This window comes from Rhamphochromis sp. 'chilingali' (assembly GCF_963969265.1).
Source record: "Rhamphochromis sp. 'chilingali' genome assembly, chromosome: 15".
Classification (NCBI taxonomy): domain Eukaryota; kingdom Metazoa; phylum Chordata; class Actinopteri; order Cichliformes; family Cichlidae; genus Rhamphochromis; species Rhamphochromis sp. 'chilingali'.
Window position 1 is genome coordinate 20985514 of NC_137942.1, and position 20000 is coordinate 21005513.

The window sequence follows — 20000 nt, forward strand, 5'->3', positions numbered from 1 at the left end:
CTGAAAACATAATGCACGGCCAAGTGTAAACAGACGGGAACCCTGCTGGGACCTGTTATCAGCTGCAAATTGACTTACAAGTCTTTAAAACCAGCAATGGCAAAAAAAAATGTTTTGGCAATTAGAGGCTGCAGAAATAACCTGTTAACACACCACGGGCTTCATGTTTCTTTTTAGGCCGATACGACCAGGCTTTTAACAAAAAGGTTGCTTCTGTGTTTCAAGACACCTGATATGGTAGAAAATTCCTTAGATCCTGTACTATTACATATTATTACACCGCCTGCACATGAGTAATAAACACTTCATGAATGTCAGACTGAAAGATGCTCCGTGTTTGGTCTCAACCACCTGTAAAGGGAAAAAATTTTTTCTCTTTCTTTGATAAATATGAATATTTGGCCCTATTTACGGCCTTGTGTTTGCATAAAGAAAAAGAACTACCAAACACAAACAAACACAGTGGGGATACATCAGTGTATAAGCTATGTTTCAGTGTGCTATGAATCCCATTTGTCCATTATGGTCTCCTGCACCGGCCGTATTCGCAGCTCTGTAAGAAAGAGCACTCCGTTTTCTAAGAAACATTTGTCCTCTGGTTCTTAGGCTGAAGGTCAATAACATCCATAGTTAAATAGAGGCACACTAGATTCAGTTTAGCTTTAATTCACAGTGTTTTTTATTTTTTTATTTATTTATTTATTTTACTTTGGTAATGTTATATCATTTTGATTTTTTATTGCTGTGCAGCACTTTGGTTAATGTCTGCAGTGTTTAAATGTGCTATAGAAATAAACTGACTGGACCAAATTTGATCTATTTGGGCTCTTTGATGTTTTTAGGGGAGAATAACTGACCGATGCTTCTGAAAATGAAAGTGTACAGTTAAGTTGAACAGCTAAACAGTTCAACAATAAGATGAATGGTCATTTTTCCATTTTAAAGTCCAACATTCATAATTATGAAAATCCAAGAACTAAATAAAAATATCATTTAGGCTTAAGTTTTCAGATCATACTTTCATCTGAGTAGCAAGAGATGGTTTCGACATACGCAGAGGAGAGAGAGATGCTGAAGATGGAGCTGCCAAGCAGGAGGAAAAGAGGAAGATCACAGAGAAGATACACAGATGTAGTGAAGGAGGACAGGCAGAGAGTTGGTGTGCCTGAGGAGGATGCTAGGGATAGGGTGAGCTGGAGGCAGCGAAGGAACCCTTAAAGGAAGCAGCCAGAAGAAGAAGCAGAAGACATTCAGCGGACTATAATGAAATTACCTGCTTGTAATTTATATGGTCAGAAATGAAGGATTCACACATTAATGCTGTTTTAAACACTCTTGTAAAATGTTTCACAGGTTCTAAAAACATGTAGATACTTGTTGTTGTATAATAACTTCTTTGTAGTCTTAAGATAACAAAGGTCATTATTGTGAACTCAGATGTGGCCACCTACTCTCATAAGTCATACTTATGCAATACTCCCCTACTTCCTCTTAACTCCCATCTCTCTAATCTTTACCATCTTTTTTCTCTTTCTAACCCTACATTTACAATCAGTCTTGCATCTGTCTATTTCCATCTCCCCTGCAGGCTGCGGTCTGTGTTGGAAACCCTCCTTTGTGTGCTACACTTGTAACCCTCGATGCTGTTGTGGGCCCGGCTGTAGCAGTGCAAAGCTCAAGGTGGCTCACTGACATTTAGCTCAATCTCCCCCAGGGATCAGATTACTGCGCCTCGATCTAAACACTGTGCTCTAATACTAATAAAACACAGCGGTGATAATGCTGCACCGCCTGCGGAGAGGCACACACGCACACACTTGTGTGTGCTTGAACAATGAGAATGGGATTTCTAGAAGACACGTTTAAGATCATTACGTGGAAAGAATGATTAGGCGTGTTTCATGCGTGTAAAATCTTTTTACCCGGCTGTGTTTGTGATGAGATTTTAATTAGAAAGAACATTTTTACTGCAGAGACAGATTACGCAATTTGTTGAGCTATTTTTGGATAACGACTCAACTTGATTACACAAGCACAACTCAGTGGTGTAAATGTAAAATGCAAGCTTTTCTTCCTATTATTTTTTTAAAATAAGATTGAACAATAAGATTTACTTTGGTTGAGTTCACGCTTTCAAGGTGCAAGCACCTACGGGGTTTGAGTGGCACGACTGTTGACTTAAGGATATTTAAGTCCTGCAGCATCACGGACAAACAGGAGGGGCACAGTTCTTCTAAAACAGAATGTCCTTCACTGTCGACCCTTCAGTGCTCCATAGTCTGTTAAAAATCTCACCCCGAGACCTCTGCTGTTATCTCATTTAGCTAAAACAACATTTTAAATATGAAGGTAGTCAAAATGTAAGAGTATAATGATAAAATCAACATTGTATTCATTTAGCAAAAGTTTGCAAATCATGTTACGAGTGTCTGTGATAAAGAAATATAATCAAATCCTCGTGTTTGATGCGCTAGATGCAGTAAATTTGATTTGAGTGCTGTACACCCTGGTGCTAAAGTCATTGTTCAGTGATTCGCAGGTCATACAATATCACGAATATACTGCATTAATACACACTTTGATGCAGAAAACTTCAGAGTGGCTCAAATACCAATTGGTGGGTTGATGGTTCACCCCCCATCTCCTCGGGTCAGCATGTTAAAGTATCCTTGGGCAATATACAGTTGCCCCTGATTGTGTGTGTGTGAATGTTAGATAAGATGCTTTGGTATTGAAAATACTTGTATGAATGTGTGTGTGATTGAGTGTTTGAGGGCTTTGATAAAAAGTGCTTTGAATCCTCTTTAAAAAATTTCATTTTCCTCTCTTAAACATCTGTTTTATTAGCTTGTTTGTTTGTCCTTTCACCTGAAACAGTTACGTGCTTAATGATTTGTAGCTGGGACCGGTACAGTTTAGGTCGTGATGTAACAAGTGTGTGTGAGAGCTCGTTGGCAGGCGGCTCGGTGTGGGAGATGGGCACGTCAGGGCTGCCTGCCTGCATGTGGCTGCTCATCACCATGATACATACAGGAAGCACCAGGGAGGGAGGATGATGAGGGCCAAAAGTAGCAGCAGCAGCAGCAGAGTGTTGTACGTTTGTGTGTGTAGGTACTGCATCGTATTATTAGCTGAGGAAGGGCAGCTGTGGTTTGAAGTGCCTCACTGTAACTGTACCTATAGCAGCAGTTGTGCTGCTCTGGTATAAATAGTGCAGTGGGCATGTGGGCAGGCGGCTGTGACACAATGGCAGAAATTCGGTGTTCTTTCGAAGAGATTTGAGAATGTGACATCTTGCAAGCGAAAATCCCCCGCTCTAGATACTACACTGGAGCTTGAAGGTTGACTCAAGGTGGAGATGAGCGTGAAGCACTTTTTTATGCATTATGTTATTAAATTAATCTGGTAATATTCACTCTTACACCTGTGTAGAAATGGAGATGATGCGGAAAGAAACCAAGCAAATCAAATATTGCAGTGCTGCCTAAAGAACACAAAACGTAGCACCTTTTATAGCGCAGTAATTTGGGATTTTAATAGTTTTTCTTTACGCGTTACACACATAACGCGTCGTTCTCACACAGCTATGGAAGCTTTTTTCCACCACTGAAAAAAATCACCACATCCAATTTTGGGTTATTGTCTCAAAATTTGAAATTGCTAACAAAAACATCCGACAAAGAACCCAAATCTGAAATTGTGAGACATTAAGGAGAAATTTCGATATAATAACCAATAACATCTAAAATCAATTTTTACAACATTTTCAGCTCGTCGATCTCCAACGTTTGAACTTTAGCTTTATATATCAAATACTTTCCACACCTTGAAATCTGAGGCTGTTTGTTTCAAAATGACTCTCCCAAAAACTATTAAAGATAAAAGCCTAAAAAAATTAACTGGTCTTCCTTTACCATCAAAGTGAATCAGACTCTGTCACTTTCAGGCCTTTTGTTCAGATCTGAGGCAATGTCTGTTTTGTATGTATCTGCCCCAAATGACAGACACTTGAAAACATCAGATAGTGTATATCAAACACTTTTGATATAGCTTCACATATCAAAGTGTTTGATATATGAAGCTATAATAACAGAACAGAAACCAGCCCACTGAGTGAACAATGGGCTGTGAGGTCAGTTCCTTGATCATTAATATGCCAATTGTCATGACCATTGAGCATGCATCAAGACACATGAAGTAAAAATTCCACAGCATTCATGATATATGTCTAAACTTTATCATTTTGGACCAAATTCTTATGTAAATTGGAAATGTTTGAGCAGGTACTTCATGCTGATTCGATTTTTTCTCCAGTGGCAGAAACAAGCATCCATGCACAGGATTTTAGGACTTTAACCCAACTTTCCCAGGTGTAAGGCCCTCTGTAATTCATTGCACTATTCCAAGTCTCAATTTTTGTATTTTCACTCATTTTACTTTTTTCTGCATGTGGAGCGAAGTGACCTGTAAGTGCGGGAGCCCTGTTTGCTTTATGATAAGAGTAACACTTTACGATCTCTGGACTGAGGCACAAAACTAGAGACATACCAATGCTATTGTAAAATTAAAATAAAGACAACAACAGACACAATGTTGATTTATTTTTTTAAGCTGCTTCAGCTAAATAAATCAATAACTTGCCCTTCCAAGGCATCGCTAATTTGGCCTAAAATGATAGTTTTTTAATAATTTTTTGGGCCAAACAGTAATCCCGGAGCAGCTGGTCAACGCTTTGTCCAAATTCAAACCAAACAGTGATATCATTTAGAAGACCGACCGCTGTATCCCAGTTCATGATTGTGAATTTGCTTCAAACTCCTGCCATCTCAATAATCTCCAGTCTGTGATTCCTTCCCTCTCCTGCATCCACTTCCTAACTCCTCTGCCACGTGCCCCGAAACCTGTCCCTGGAAGTAACTCAGCGTCAGGCGCTCTCTTAACTGAGTGTGTCCCTGAGAACGTAAAGTGTGGACGCTCTCCAGGCTCTCGTGTTGCTCTCTTATGTCACCAAATCTCCGAGTGAGCCCCTCGTCCTCCCACCTCTTTAGTCCAGGGAGAGAAGGAGCCACTTCCTTCTCAGAAGATCTGTTTGGACTTTGCAGTGAAGCCACATAAACACACACAACCAGACACACTCTCCACTGTGCCTCCAAGATCTGGTTGTGATTTGTTTACAGAGGCCACTCCACTCTTGCATTAGATTTATGGCATCAATTAATAGCTCGGTAGCAGCTACTGCTCTGCTTGTATTACACTTTCAAATCTCCATGACTTATGATTTGATACATCTTCTTACAGCTTGTTTACAACAAATGTAAATTTGATTAAGTCAGAACGGGCAGTGATGCTCTCAGATAACTACAGGATAGTCCATCAGCTCCTCAATCACACAGGGTGAGGCCTTCACTTTGAAGAGAAGCGCTGTTCACACTTACAGTCGTATTTTAAAATGTAATCAAGATGCCTGGGATTTTCAGCGTAACGCGGCTGTAACACTGAGGTGGCGTTTTTATTAAGCAGTTTTCCTTGTGAAAGTAAGAAAGTGCACTTTCCCCCCATGAAGATGACCTCTGTGATTTTAGTGGCCATTTTTGACGACTTTTAGCTGATTTAACCACAATTTGAATAGTTTCTGGGTTTTTCCAAGGGTGGCTGCATAGGCAGAGGCCGCCCTCACTAACCTGGCCTAAAATAAGACAAAAACCAATAAGAAAAGAGCTGAAAGGGCTATCCCCGAATGATCAATAGTATCTGAAAAGTGCATAATCAATTAATTACATCGTGATTTTGCCTTCATGTTAAAAAAAAAAAAGGAAAATATTATAATGAATAAGTGCAGTGAAGCAAAAACGTGGGGAAAAATAAATAAATAAATAATCTATAGAACTGCTTTCTACTTCTCAGTTAATAACAAAGAAATGTTTATCAAATTACTGCTGTTATTATTTTCTTTAATGAGTATGAAGACTTTAAATATTATATCTTAATTTGTGTTTTTTCTACCAGAAGAAGAGAAGAATTTTCTGAATGGGCCTCGGAGCTGTGACTTCAGCTCACGCTGCAACAAACAGAAAATGCTTATGCTAATGAGACAATGAGCACATGTGCCCATTGTGTGCCCCCGTGCTCGGCGGTGCATCACCCCGTTGGAGCAGTCTGACATTCTTGGAGCTTGGGAGTATATTTAACCCTGTGGCTCCCCGGCCAGGATGGCCCCTCCATATACGGCCCTGAGTGCGGGCAGGCCGAGAATGTCTGTGTGCAAAGGGTTGGAGGAACGGCGGCGGTGACAGGGTGACGGATGAGATTTGAGCAAAGATGGAGGGAGCCCGCTGTGAAGGAGCCGAGAAGGAGAGCGAGGACAACAGAGCACGGCGATGTACAGAGTTTAACACTCTCTGCTCATTTTTTATTGAATACCTGTGGCAGACTCATTGTTTCTGCAGAAACAGGGAGAAAGCCACTACGCTGAAGAGTCCTACTGTTTTTTTATTTAATAAAAATTAATAGAATGCACAGACCGCACATTACATGCACTCCCTTAACTATGAAACAAAGACAATCCTGAAAAATGTGTGAAAGAAGCTGTTTGAAGGATGGATGCAGACTGTGATACACATAATACCCCCCAAATGAAACAACAGGCGTGTGAGAGAAGGTATAAATGTGACCTTGCAGACACAAGTGTCAACTTTTCTGAGCATGTCACAGTATGTTCAAGTGTGAGTGAGGCAGGCAGGCAGACAGACAGACAGACAGACAGAGTGTATGGTATGCACTGGACAAGTGTGCGCACCAAGATGCAATTGCGAGTGCACAAACAAGCGTGTGTGTGTGACAGGTGTTTAGCTGGAATGGTGCTAAGCTTTAAGTACTCTCCCAACCCAAGCCCTATTCCTGGTGTACACAGACACACAGCCACAAAGACACAGGCACAGACACACACACTCTAATAAACTATTCATCAGTTGCACATTATTTTAACTATCCCTGGAAAACAGTCCAGTATGTATAGTATTTTTGTTGAGCTTTGTCTTGTTTATAATCCAACTAACACGATGAAGCTGATCTCTCTCAATCATCCAAGTGAGCTAACACAAATGGGACAATTTCAGTTTCAATATTTCTTGAATGTCTCACAGAAATTCTTTGAATTTGGCATAAAGGATGAACTTCTTAAGTCACCATCGTCTTATCAATCAGGTTTCGGAGATATTTCAATAATTCATACAGTAACAGTAATTACGAAAAAAGATCAGAGATGTGAAAAATTAAGAGCACCCTTACTGTTTCCATGGGAATTAAGAGGGTCAGGGACAGCCAGGTGCTGCTAATCAAATGCACCTGATTAACTGATCATCAGGAAACGCGAGCACCTCTATAAAAGCAGCAGTTTTGGAGAATTCAGGTGTGTTTTAACAAAATTTCAAGGAGGAAAAACATCAGCAATGATCTTGAGAACAGCAGATTTGGCTGCACGTTAATCTGGGATGATTATAAAGCCACTTGTAAATAAACTGAACAACAGTACAATTAGAAAAACACTGAACGAGTATGGCTTGTTAGGAAGCGTTGACAGAAGAAAGCCTCTTCTCTCTAAAAGGAACATAGGGGCTCAGTTTAGGTTAGGATTTGGGTTTGTTGTTTAGCCACAGGATCTTGCAGTCTTTGAGTCAACCGTGAACTTCTCTGTATCCCAAAGTATCCTAGAATCAAATGTGAGGATATCTGTCCGACAGCTAAACTTACTTGTTTATGTCTCACACCCCTCTTGGGATATAAGCAGTCGACAGAAGTCCTCCAAAGTGCTCAGTCTTGAGCCACGACCTTAATCTGAGGCCAAGTGTATCCCAATTTCTCGGTATCCTTTTGGTGGTCTCTCCACTGTGTATGCTTTGGCCTGCCTCCATGGCCTGCTTCCATGTCAGGGTTTGTCTGGTAATCTTGTTGCCTCATTCCTCAGCTTATGTCCTATCCTTTGCCATCTACTTCTTTCTATCTCATCCACCACAGGTACTTGTTTTGGTTTTCCCAGAGGTAGTGATTGCAGATCTTGTACATTTTTCTTAGGCAGCTATTGATGATCTTAGAGATTCTGCACCACAGAGCAACACTGATTTCACACTGGAGCTGAAGATGATCCTCTCGGTGTGTTGCCGACAGCTAAAGCTTGACTAAAATTGTGTTGCGCATCAGGACAATGACCCAAAGCACAGCAGCAAATTTATGGCAGAATGGCTGAAAAATAAAAGAATCAGGCTGTTGCAATGACCCGTCAAACTGACTGAAATGCTGCGGTACGACAATTAAAACCATTGACTGCAAACCTCACTGATATAAAGTAATGCTGTGAAGCAGAGTGGACCAACATTCCTCCACAATGATGTGAGAATTTATGCATGGGTTGGTGCTTTTCCACTTTTCTTTACTCTATTTGAGCTCTCAAAGCACTTCCTTGCTACAAGCTTCACTCACACACACATTTATACAAGAGCCTTTTTCTATGCCTAAGCACTTTTAACTTAACATTCACACGTGTGCATTGGTAACAAGGGGTTATGTATCTTCTCCAAGAAGAGGAGCTAGAGACTGAACCAGATTGGTAGATGACCTGCTCTACCTCCTGAGCTACATCCACATAGAAAAGTTTACCTCAAGGCAGTTCTTTTCTGTGATAGTCATCCCAGTTTCAGGAGGATACAGCGTCAAACATTAAAAGTAATCTGGACGTGGGCTTTTAAGCCTATCTGCATGTCACTTGTCTACTGCTCTCATACACCTCAAAGAAATTAAAAGACAGACGACAAATTAAATCAGAACTTTCTCACACGTGGTTTCTTGTCAGCGGTGAACTGCGGCTTATTTACTGTACATGCAGTCAGCACCGGGGAATAGCTGAATGCGGGATCACTGGATGTCGGTGCCGAGGCCTCTAAATCACCTGCAGTATGCGTGGAGCTCAATTACCGCACTGGTGATTGAATCAAAAGAGCCCAGTGATGAAAGATGAGCCAAGTAAATAATATGAGCGTCCCTCTGGAACAGCTCACGATGATGAACAAAATCATAATAATAATAAAACACATGCCATATTTAAGCATTTTGCAAAATAACTTTTGTTTTTAAAAAAGTGAAACAGGTTATAGGGTCGTTAATAATCTGCATTATTAAGGATGTAATTGACAGTGCAAGGGGTCACCACTACAAAGGACTGCAAAAATAGTTAGCTGAACAGCAGGTCCCATTTCTCCAGAGCCAGTTGACAACACTTCCTATTAATAGTGAGGATTGTCCTTGGGTATTTTTATAAAAGGAGTGTGAGTGTGCGTGCATGAGGAAAGTAAGGCAGAAGGGGATGAGGCTTTCTCGGAGAAGACAGATAGGAAAAAGCTCGTATTACAGCAGCCTTACGCACCGCTCTGCTAATGCGTCAGACTTCGCTCATCCCAAAACCTCCTCCTCCTCCATCTTCCTCCACACAGCTAATGTCACTTATTCCATGTAGCTTACTTTTTATCTGTAATTTTCTCCACTGTACTCTCTCTTACACACACACTAAATCCGAGTCTATTTTTAGTGTGCTGTGGGGTTTGAAGGTAGAGTTGTGTTGACCCCTTGTCTCACCCCAGCTCCAGGCCTTACAAGGACCCTCTGGAGGACACGGTTGTCTAGCAACCAGCCTGTGTTTGCACCTAAGCTGTGAAGGTCCACCGCTCAACCCACACCTGCCCTTCATCATCTTAATTATCGCCACCCCCCATTCGTCTTCATATCATCGTCGTTATCTTTATCGCGGTGTGCTAATACAGGAAGAGCGGCGTAAAAGATGTGCTATTATTTCACCGGTTGTTGTGCGGAAATCGGAGAGTTTACAGCTGGCAGCTGGCTTGTAATGATCGCCCGAGGCGCTTGAACGTTTTATGCGCCAGCTGTAAAGATGCATGTAGTGCTCTCTAGTGAAATTAAAATGTGCATCTGGCTGTGAAAAAGGCAGCATCACGAGAAGAAGATAAATTCTTCCAAACACTCTGCTCAGCTCACACTCTGCCTGCAGTACTGCACAATAAACCTCCATGCTTGCATCAGATGTAAGATGCTGCAAATTTTCGTATTGACAAATATTGTCGATACTTTAACTTACAAAGGTTGCTAATGTAAAGGAGAGCAGTGCGTCATGATTTATGAGATGAATCATCATCACTTTGCAGTTTCTGAACACAATTAACCACTAAGTCAAGGTGCTTTTTATTTTCCATAATAATTTGTTAACACAATAAAACACACCTCTCAGCTTTTTTTTGGGAGGGATTTGTGAACTTTGCTTCTGTTGTTTAAATGTACTGTACAGTATAAATAAAATGGACCTGACAGTCAACACAAAAAGCTTCAGACATTTTTTATTGCATGTCTGAAGTATATTTTTTTCATTTCCACAAAAAACAACAAAAAACCCCATAATTAACACAACTCACCGGGCAACATACTGAACTATGGGGACAGAAAAAAGTATCAATCCTGTTGCACAAGTACTGATCTGATACCAGGCTTGATATCAATACTATTGATATCTGGATCTATCCGCCCACCTCTAATGCCTGCACTAACCTCAAGACAACATGAACACCAACAGGTTACGCAGCCTTCAGATGCTGGCTTGTAAAATATAAAACATGGATTATAGGAGTGCGGTACACTCAGTTCTTTCCTAGTCCTCGGACTCAACCAGAAGTAACAAAAGACAAGTTATTTATCCGACTCTGCTATTTAGGAACTGAGCGTCTGCGTTTCAGTGCTTCTGGTGCATCTTTGGACAGAGGTGGCAAAACTACACACGGGTGTCAATTAGGTACAAATACAGATACTCTAGAAAGGGTGTCTGTACATTGATTCAGTACTCTATCAAATAAAGGTGAAATTCCTTTAAACAAATATCGTAGCAAAAGTTGAAGTCAAGATTTGACCTTCTTACTCAAGTAAAAATGAAAAAGTAAAACCTCTGAAATGTACTCAGAGTAAAAAGTAGCCGATTGGAGGAGATTCTTACCAGCTATTTTGTACAAAGCTCACTGAAACTCACTGTTAATGTAAATATAAAATGATACTAAAAGAATAGAAAATTTTTTTAAGTTCCATTCTGATTCTAATGAAAACACTCAGCTTCCAACATGGTTATTTAGAATACCAGCAGAGGAAAACAAAGGCAGCTAAAAAACAACAAAACAAATTAAAAACAGCTCTATTTGCTGTTGCATACATTATAGATGGGTGACTTACACTGGGTTTTTTCAGGTGGGGGTCCCACAGCAGCATTAACAGTCCTGAATGTTCATTTCGACTACAGCAGAAAGTTTCTGGTGCCAAAAATCCGTTTTATAACTATTATAAACTTAGCATTAGTAAGAAAAATCCACTGTTTTTGTTGAGAGTGCTATAAAAGATTTGTTTTAAGGTAAACTAGAAACTGCTTACACGTGTATCTGCTTACTGTTTAATATATTATCCTTTGTTTGTTTAATTGACACATACACCAGTCTACGTGATAATGCTAAGTTAAGCACCTGCTGGCTGCAGTTTCATACAGCGCTATAACTGTCCTCCACTCTCAACACTCACAAATAAAGCGCTCTCTTATTACGATTAGTGTAAACTTTAGCATCAGAGTGGATATCAGATGTCCTTAAATTTAAATTCCTAATTTTTGTTTGCACAATAAAGCTATTTAGTTGCCCCCAAAGGTGAAAGAGTTCTTTAATAGAAAGTTTCACAAACATTATGTGGGTACTCAAAGTATTTCTAGTTAATACGAGCAGAATTCATACTGTCGCTGTAACAATCACCCTTCTGTTTAATCTTAATAGGCAATTATAACAAACATCATCATTATTATTATGTATCTTTACCGAGTCATCATTTTACCTAATTTCACCCTCCATCAGTGTCATGAAGTCCAATTAGGTTAATTGAACCCTAGAGACAGAAAGTGTACAGCTCGGGGTGTGACAGTGAGATGTGATAATGATGGTGGGGTTATAAAGGAAGAGCAGAAAGGTCGAGGCCATTAGTAAGAGACAGCTGCTGGAGACACAGTGACATGATGGAGGGTAGACGAGTGGCTCGGACACCACTCTGCTGTCCCGACTTGTAGGCTATAAAAATCTCAGAAAACTTTATCTGAGGAAATGAGGACACTGAAAGCGTCACACGTATATTTAAAATTGTGTTGTATTTTATTTATGTATTTTTAAAATATGAGTCTTTCTGATTAAATGCCAAAGGCTTGTTTATTCACATTGTACACATGCAATTTTATCTCTACCAGAGTGTACATGTTTATTCAGATGACACTATTTTATATGTTGCTGACTCCTCCATTGATCTAGCTGCTGGGGTTTCAGTATTATATAAACAGTTTACCAGTTATAGATATTTTACACACAATTTTACAAACACTCTCTGGTTCCTAGAGTATTTAAAAATGGTATGCGAGGAACCAGCTTCCAGTTTGGATTCAGGAGACAGACGCTAGCTCTACTTTTAAGATTAGGCTTCAAACTTTTCTTGTTGCTAAAACATCTAGTTAGGGCTGGATCAGGTGACCCTGAATCCTCCCTTAGTAATGCTGCAATAGGTTCAGGCTGCTGGGGGATTCCCATGATGCATTGAGTGTTTCTTCTTCAGTCACCTTTCTCACTCACTATGTGTTAATAGACCCTCTGCACTGAATCATGCTTGTTATTAAACTCTGTCTCTCTTCCACAGCATGTCTGTTGTCCTGTCTTCCTTCTCTTATCCCAAATGGTTTGCGGCAGATGGTCCCGCCCCTCCCTGAGCCTGGTTCTACTGGAGGTTTCTTCCTGTTAAAAGGGAGTTTTTCCTTCTCACCATCGCCAAAGTGCTTGCTCATAGGGTGTCATATGATTGTAGGGTTTACCTTACAATATAAAGTGCCTTGAGGTGACTGTTGTTGTTCATTCAAAGTGTTGAATTTGTTGAAATTCAACGCTCCTACTGATGAAGTAAGACTTCATCATTAGACTGAAACCCCCCCAAAATGAACCCTTAAATCAAGGAGAGAAAATTCTTTCAGCAAATGAAAACGAAACCAAGATGATCTTTTACCAGACGATGTGGAGGGGGAAGTAGGAGAGAAACGGCTGATTCAAAGTATACCATAACATGGTGGCGGCATCGTTGTGGCCTGCTGGAGGTCGAGGTCCCAGTCACCGGCGTTTATTCACTCACACACTCTCTCACACACACACACACACACACACACACACAGTGTATAGTACTTTTATTTATTCTCAAAGACCAGGATAACGCTGAGATGATCGACGCATTACAGAATAGAAATCTCTTACTGCTTACACAAACTACAAAAACTCTTCATATAATTCAGTCATTAAAATGATAGCCTTTATCAATACTGGACAAATGCATATAGTTTAAAAGACACGCAGCCACTCCCCTCTTATGAACATCATCCAAATCCTACACAATTATAGCTCTTTACACAGAAATAAGTAAAAAAACAAAACAAAAAAAAAAACCCTCACAATTTCTAATTTCCAATAAAAATATTCAGTATGCTAAAAATGTGAACTGTGTGAGCAGCCATTCACAGTAACAATAATGGTTATACGGGCGGTATAAGTTACACTAATAATATGCTGCAGTTCACATTTTATAAAAGATAACGCGGGTATCGTTGAGTGGCAGGACGACACTGTAGCAAAGGGTTAAAGTTGAGTTCGTTACGGTGTGGATTTAAGTCATATGCGTAAAAAATATACATGATATATGATGTATGTACATATATTATAATAGAACACACTTCAAAATACAGCGATTTCCAGTTTTAAAAGGCATCAGTAAGCATTTCCCAAAATGTAAGAAATAATTAGAGAAGAAAGAGCTCTATGGTGATATCCGCTAAAAGAAAAGAAATCCAGTGAAATTAAGGACATGAAAAGCAGTTCAACTCTGTCTACTGCCAGAGGTTTGCTCCCGAAAACAGAGAGAAATGTATTGATTGTCGCGCTGTTTTATCAGAAGACACTTCAGTGTTTTAAACATTAGTATAAACTTTTAAAAGGCGGATAAGGAATCTTAGCGCTCCTTCTTGGATCCACACAAGCTCAGAAAAACCTACGCCCGCATACACACATGGCCATGGTTGCACATGCAGTTCTCTCTCATTGGCATATGCACTTTTCTTGGTAGTAGGACATTTTATAGCATAATATCTGGGTTATAATAGCATGAAGAGCATAATAAAAGGAATAATTTACCCAAAGGCTGGAACTTTTCTTTAAGATAATAATAATAATTTTTAAAAAATCTGTCTGATTGCTTTGTGTGTGTGTGTGTGTGTGTCTCAGGTGAGGCCCTATAGGTTGCTGAAGAGTTCGTTTTTCTTGGTCCAGTCCATGGGCGGGGCTCTCTTGTTGGAGCGTTTCTGGTGGGCGAGCTCTTTGACCTGCTGCAGCGTCAGGTTCAGAGCCGGGATGGTGTCTGTGATTGCTCCCTGTTGAAAGAAAAGCAAGCGAGTAAGAAAACCAGGGAAACTCTAACAAGAGTGAGTGCTGCACTCTGTGTTGTCTTGTGTGGCGTTACCTCAGGCGGGGTGTTCGCGGGCGGGGTTGTGAGCGAGGCGTTAGACGAGGCATTGGACGGGGAGGGGCTGACGGACACCTTCGAATCCCTCGTTGCTTCTTTCGCCACGTTGCCGTTCACCTGCAAACACAAATGCCAGTGAGCATCACTGATGAAGATTTGTAAAATTCCAACTTTTTCCCAACATTCCTGTCAATACCAAACCTCTCCACCAGGAGGCAGCATTGGATTAGTTATTTTTTCCCTTATTAAGAAAAAAGGTACTTTCCGCCTATGAATGACAAACAGGTTGCAGGTTTTTCCAAGACGATTTTCACACATCAAAAATGTTTCATAAAAACAACTAAATACACTTCACAGCTCTGAGGTCCCTTCTTACTGTTAAATGTGTTCAATTTAGTGACACACACAAGATGCTTTTAATACTTCTGGAAATATCTGAGGGCAAAAAGTGTTATCTAATCAGTAAAATCTCAAAGTTAATCTTTGTTTTGATAAGAGTGGTGACAGGTGAAATCTGAGAAATTCTTCCTGGTTAAAGCTTTCAACGCTCCCTCATTTTTCCAGCAGCGTGCAGGAGTTTAAACCCTAACCTTTCCTGCAGTGTAACAGGAAGAATCAGCACTAAGCCTGTAAATCCTGACTGCATTTAGGTTTTTTAGGCCACTAAAAATATCTTTCACCTCCGTGACGATTTCTCTCTGACCTCTTGCTCCCACGCCCCCCCCTCCCTCTCAGCTCTTCGACCTTTTGTTACGCAACAATACGTGGAACATGCAACTTCACCGCAGCACATGTAGATCCTGACTGGCGGGAAGTCCGGGGTCAGGCTTCACTTTGAGCATTTTTGGACAAAGGCCCAAAGTGAAAGGCTGCCGCTTTTAAACACAGTAGCTTCTTTCAGTTTGTGCTCTTCATCCGAACCCGGCCATTATCTCAAGTCATCGCCTGATTTACATAAAAGTCTAAGGTATTCACACGGGAACGAAAGACTCGGTTACTTGAGAGGCCCTCAGAAAGCATTCCTGTGACGCAGCCCCCCCACACACACACACACACACACACAAATTTGCTGGAATACTGAAACCACTCATTTATACAGCGGCAAGATCTTTTCTCCGTATTATTGTAGGATCTTTACCTTACAATGAGAAGCCCAACAATCAGACAACCCTTTGAGCAAACACCTGGCAACAGTAGGGAGGAAGAACTCCCTTTCTAAACAGGAAACGCTGCTCCATTGAAAGTGTGCTGACATATTGCATCGGTGTGTGGTTCTCCAGCTGCACCACAGCACACAGAAAGGCACTCCAGAGGGTCATCAACATGGCCCAAAAAATCATTGGACATCCTCTTCCCTCCCTGAAGGACCTGTACAGCACTCGCTGTCTCAAGAGGGCACGCAGCATCCTACGGGACTGCACACACCCAGGACACCGGGTGTTTAAGCTGCTGCCGTCTGGCAGGAGGTTCAGGCTGCTGAGGTCCCGAACAAATAGACTCAAGGACAGCTTTTACAACAGGGCAATAGCCCTGATCAATGTAAATAGCTGACCTGACTGGATACCTCCCTGGACTTTTTAGGGGGAGGTAACAATGTTTAAAACGATAACAATAATATTTATATTTATAACAAGGTGCAATAATAATTAATGTGCAATAATAACAGTGTGCAATACACATACACTTATTCTTTTTTATACTAAGTTAATATACTGTGTTGTGTTGTTTGTTACGTTGTGATGTGTCATATCGTGTCGTGTTGTGTTATATGTAGTGCCGACGTAGGACAGTTTTTCCAATTTCATTGTACTACTGTACTATGTATGACTGTGCAATGACAATAAAGAGTTATCTTATCTTATCTTATCTTAGGAAGAAACCAGAACCAGGCTCAGTGAGGGGCAGCCATCTGCCACGACCAGGTGGGGCAGATGGGATGTTTACATGACAAAAGAAATGATGTGAAAAGGAGCCAGAGATAGTAGTTCAGTAAAGCAAGTTGCTGATTAGCTTAGCTTAGCGTAAACACTGAAATCGGGGAAAAAACACCTATCCTGATCTACAGCTGGCAGATCTGGTTTCCTTTTGAGAAAGTCAGGTTAAATGTCTCAACCCAGCAGCAATAAAGCTAATGCCAGAGGTTGAAGCTGGTGCCACCACCCGCTGTAGCGTTTGCCCAGAGAGGTTTTCTATAAAGTGAGAGTAGTTGGTCTGTTTTCAGTGGCTGGAGCAGAAAGACTGGCTCCAAAGAGAATGATGATGCATCTCCAACAGGGTTTTTTAAGATTTTGCAGAGCTGGCTTGCAAAACCAGTCTTCATAGCGCATGCTCACTCAGATGACACGATGCCCAGCTATCTATGTTTAATAACGTCTTTAATTTCTGAACTTTTGAATATATATAAATATATATAGAATATTTAATATAACATATATACGTATATGTACACACACACACAGTATAAATGGCATTTAAGGTGTCTTGATTGCTTCTCATAACATGAAATGCCACAATCCACCTTAACAGTTGGTACCTGCTAGCTATGTTCAATGGCACCGTGACTTCAAATTTCCTTTATTATTCGTCACAACAGGATTTGAAATTTTTAAACAATAAAAGTTAAAAGACTAAGAACAATGTTCATATTTCCTGCTTCCCATTTCTTATTCCTTGTGGTGGCGCTTAATTACTTTTGATCCGAGGCCGCTCTGTTAAAGATACCATTTATAAAAGACTCAACATTTCCTGTTTCCACTTCAAATTAAAAGCTCTCCAGTGTTTCAGTGGACAGAAACTGTGCGCCTGTGAGGAGTTTGAAAGTTCTTCCTCCTCCTGTGTCATATGTGGGTGGTGTAGATGTTAGATAAATATAAGGCAGGTACAACAAAGAGCTGTGTGAGTAAGCAAACGTGGCTTTCGGTGTAAAGCATAACGTTTTTTCCTGCGGTAACAAAGTGAGTAACGGATTTCTCGTCTAACTGGGAGTGTGTTCGCTCGCCTCCTGCTGTAAACGTCGACTGTTGTGTCTCAGCGGCATTACACCCAAATCCTCCGGCGGGATTTGCAGGAAGCTGCGACATTCTCCACGCCTCAGCCCAAAGTGCGTAGGGAAAAATCCTATTGTCGGATTTTTCTTTTTTACATTACTCTGTCAAACTTTTGCAAATAATTTCAAGTTAATGGCTGACTGGGTGGAGTTTTCTACAGGAACTACACACACAATTACAGGAAAGTGCGATTAATAACTCATTTCAGCAGCCTATCGATTCTCTCGTGTGGCGCAGCACTCCAAAACAAAAGCTGAATGCTGCTTTCCTTGCCTGGCCTTGGCCCGCTGGGTTAAGCAGCACATGAAGAGCAACAGAGCATTTAAAGCAGGAGCACTTCTTGTTTTTGAGTCTGAAAAAAAGACCTTTCCCTGCTAAAGCAAACCTCTAAGTGCTTCTGGTGGGTCTTACCTTCTCCTCCATCCCTCCGTTAACGATGGGCTCTGGCAGCGGACCTGTCAAAAACAAAATGAAGCAACTATTAGTCATCAGCATCAGCTCTCAGGCTCCCTGCCGTGGCACTGTCATGATACCTTCTGTCCTTCAGAGCTCCACTTTCCTAGATCAAGAGTTCCTCTTAAGCTCAACTTTCATCTCGCCAGCACCTGCTCTAGATCATCTATAATTCACCAGTGGGCCATCTCTTCGATGAGATGGTCCTCCTCCGATCAGCTATCTTTCAAAAAGCTCAAGTCAAAAATTTTCCCCATGTTTATTTATTTTTCCCACAAACAAACAAACACATTCCCATCTCTCACCGTTACCTTCCATCCCTCCCTCGGTTTCTCTGCACAGCCAAGAATTGCCTTTTTGTTATTGTAGCTTCTATCAGCTGCTCCTTCAGAGCTAATCTGAGATTTGAGCCCTCAGGTCTTTGCTGTGTGTGAGCGTGTTTGCACCCCTGAGTCTGAATGGAGCCTCTCCAAGTCCTAATACAGATCCAGCTCCAGGCTGAGAGGCCACTTGGAGCTGGCACCTTGGAAACCAAACAAAAGGTGCTGGCCAGCAGGGCTGCAGAGTGTGTGTGTGTGTGTGTGTGTGTGTGTGTGTGTGTGTGTGTGTGTGTGTGCGTGTGAGAAAGAGTGTGAGAGAGTGTGTGAGCGCTGACACGGAGAGTCGGTGTAGGCAGGTGCCCTCTGAGTGGGCAGCATGTGAAGAGAAGTGCAGGCAGTTACCTGGGAAACACCTCACTGGAATGTTTCTCCTGTAGAGCGCTATTATTTTAATCCTGCACTAGGTCTGACTGCAATAAACCAACTACGATTATTTAAGCATTGTGCTAATGTACAAATTTGCCCCTTTATGCTTTTACTCAAGTTCATTTTACAAAGAAACTCAAATAATCATGAGACGTTTAATACAAACATCAAGTACAAAATATATTTAAGTAATAAAACAATCATTTAGGTCATTTTTAGCATAAATATCAAAGACTTGTTTTGGTTTCTCCCTCTTAAATTAAAGTTTTCCTTTTTTGCTGTGATGCACGAAAGTAATCCGAGTATCGTTTGGATTTTGAATCTAGTCAGACTAAACAGAATCTGAAACAAGCTTTGCTTCTACTAAACTAGATGATGTACATTAATCTATAGCAGGTTTGTTGTATATACCAGCAGCTCAGGACCTGGCAACTCAGGACCTTGGCCCTGACAGCTGACCCCCTCCCCACTGAGCGTGCCCAGGCTTTTGCCATGCCAACAGCTGGTGGCATCATGTTAATATGGGGGGGGAACTCCTGTGGCAGAGTGGCACTCAGACGCTGCACCACAGCCAGCCACACACCCACACAGAGGACCAGCTGTTGCACCATGGAGGGACCCCGAGTCACAGGCTATGCTAGTGCTCCCCCTGGGGGCTGTGGTGGGTACACCCAGTCCTGAGAAAAGTTAGAAAGTCTTCGAGCAAGGAATTAGAGGCATCTCTCGTGCCTGTAATTATATTTAAATATTATTGCTATTACTCCTCTGATTAAAGACAAAATGTGCTGACTTTTTTTGGGTGGGGAGGGTCAAACTATCCACTTGTGGTTTATTTAAGTTGCTGTGTAATAATAAACTTTAGAAGAGAGACTTCAGCATTAAAGCCTTCAGTTTTTTTAGATAAGGGTGAAGTTTTCAGATCAAAAACATGGGGGGGGAGATATCAGGAAGTGGCTTAGCATCTCTGTCTCTCTGTGATCCTTGGCAAAAGAATAAAGACAGAAAGAAACGAGCGAAGAGAGGAAAAAAAAAAGCGGGGTTTTAATGTGCTGCTTGTTTGGGAAGACGGAAGGAGAAGGCTTGTGTCCATAACATGTCTGATAAAGCAGCTAAATGCACTCATTTGCTCCACCCC

At 41.1% G+C, this 20000-nt stretch overlaps 1 protein-coding gene across 1 annotated transcript in view; it reads right to left on the bottom strand.

Moving 5' to 3' along the window:
- Nucleotides 1-13267: 13267 nt before the first annotated feature.
- nherf1b (NHERF family PDZ scaffold protein 1b) overlaps nucleotides 13268-20000 on the bottom strand; it is a 28178-nt gene continuing 21445 nt past the window's right edge. Inside the window, exons 4-6 of the mRNA XM_080904235.1 lie at nucleotides 18078-18121; nucleotides 14617-14736; nucleotides 13268-14527 (exon numbers count right to left, since the gene is read on the bottom strand). Of these exons, the coding sequence (XP_080760361.1) occupies nucleotides 14390-14527; nucleotides 14617-14736; nucleotides 18078-18121 (302 nt within the window). The 3' untranslated portion in view covers nucleotides 13268-14389. The remainder of the gene's footprint in view (nucleotides 14528-14616; nucleotides 14737-18077; nucleotides 18122-20000) is intronic.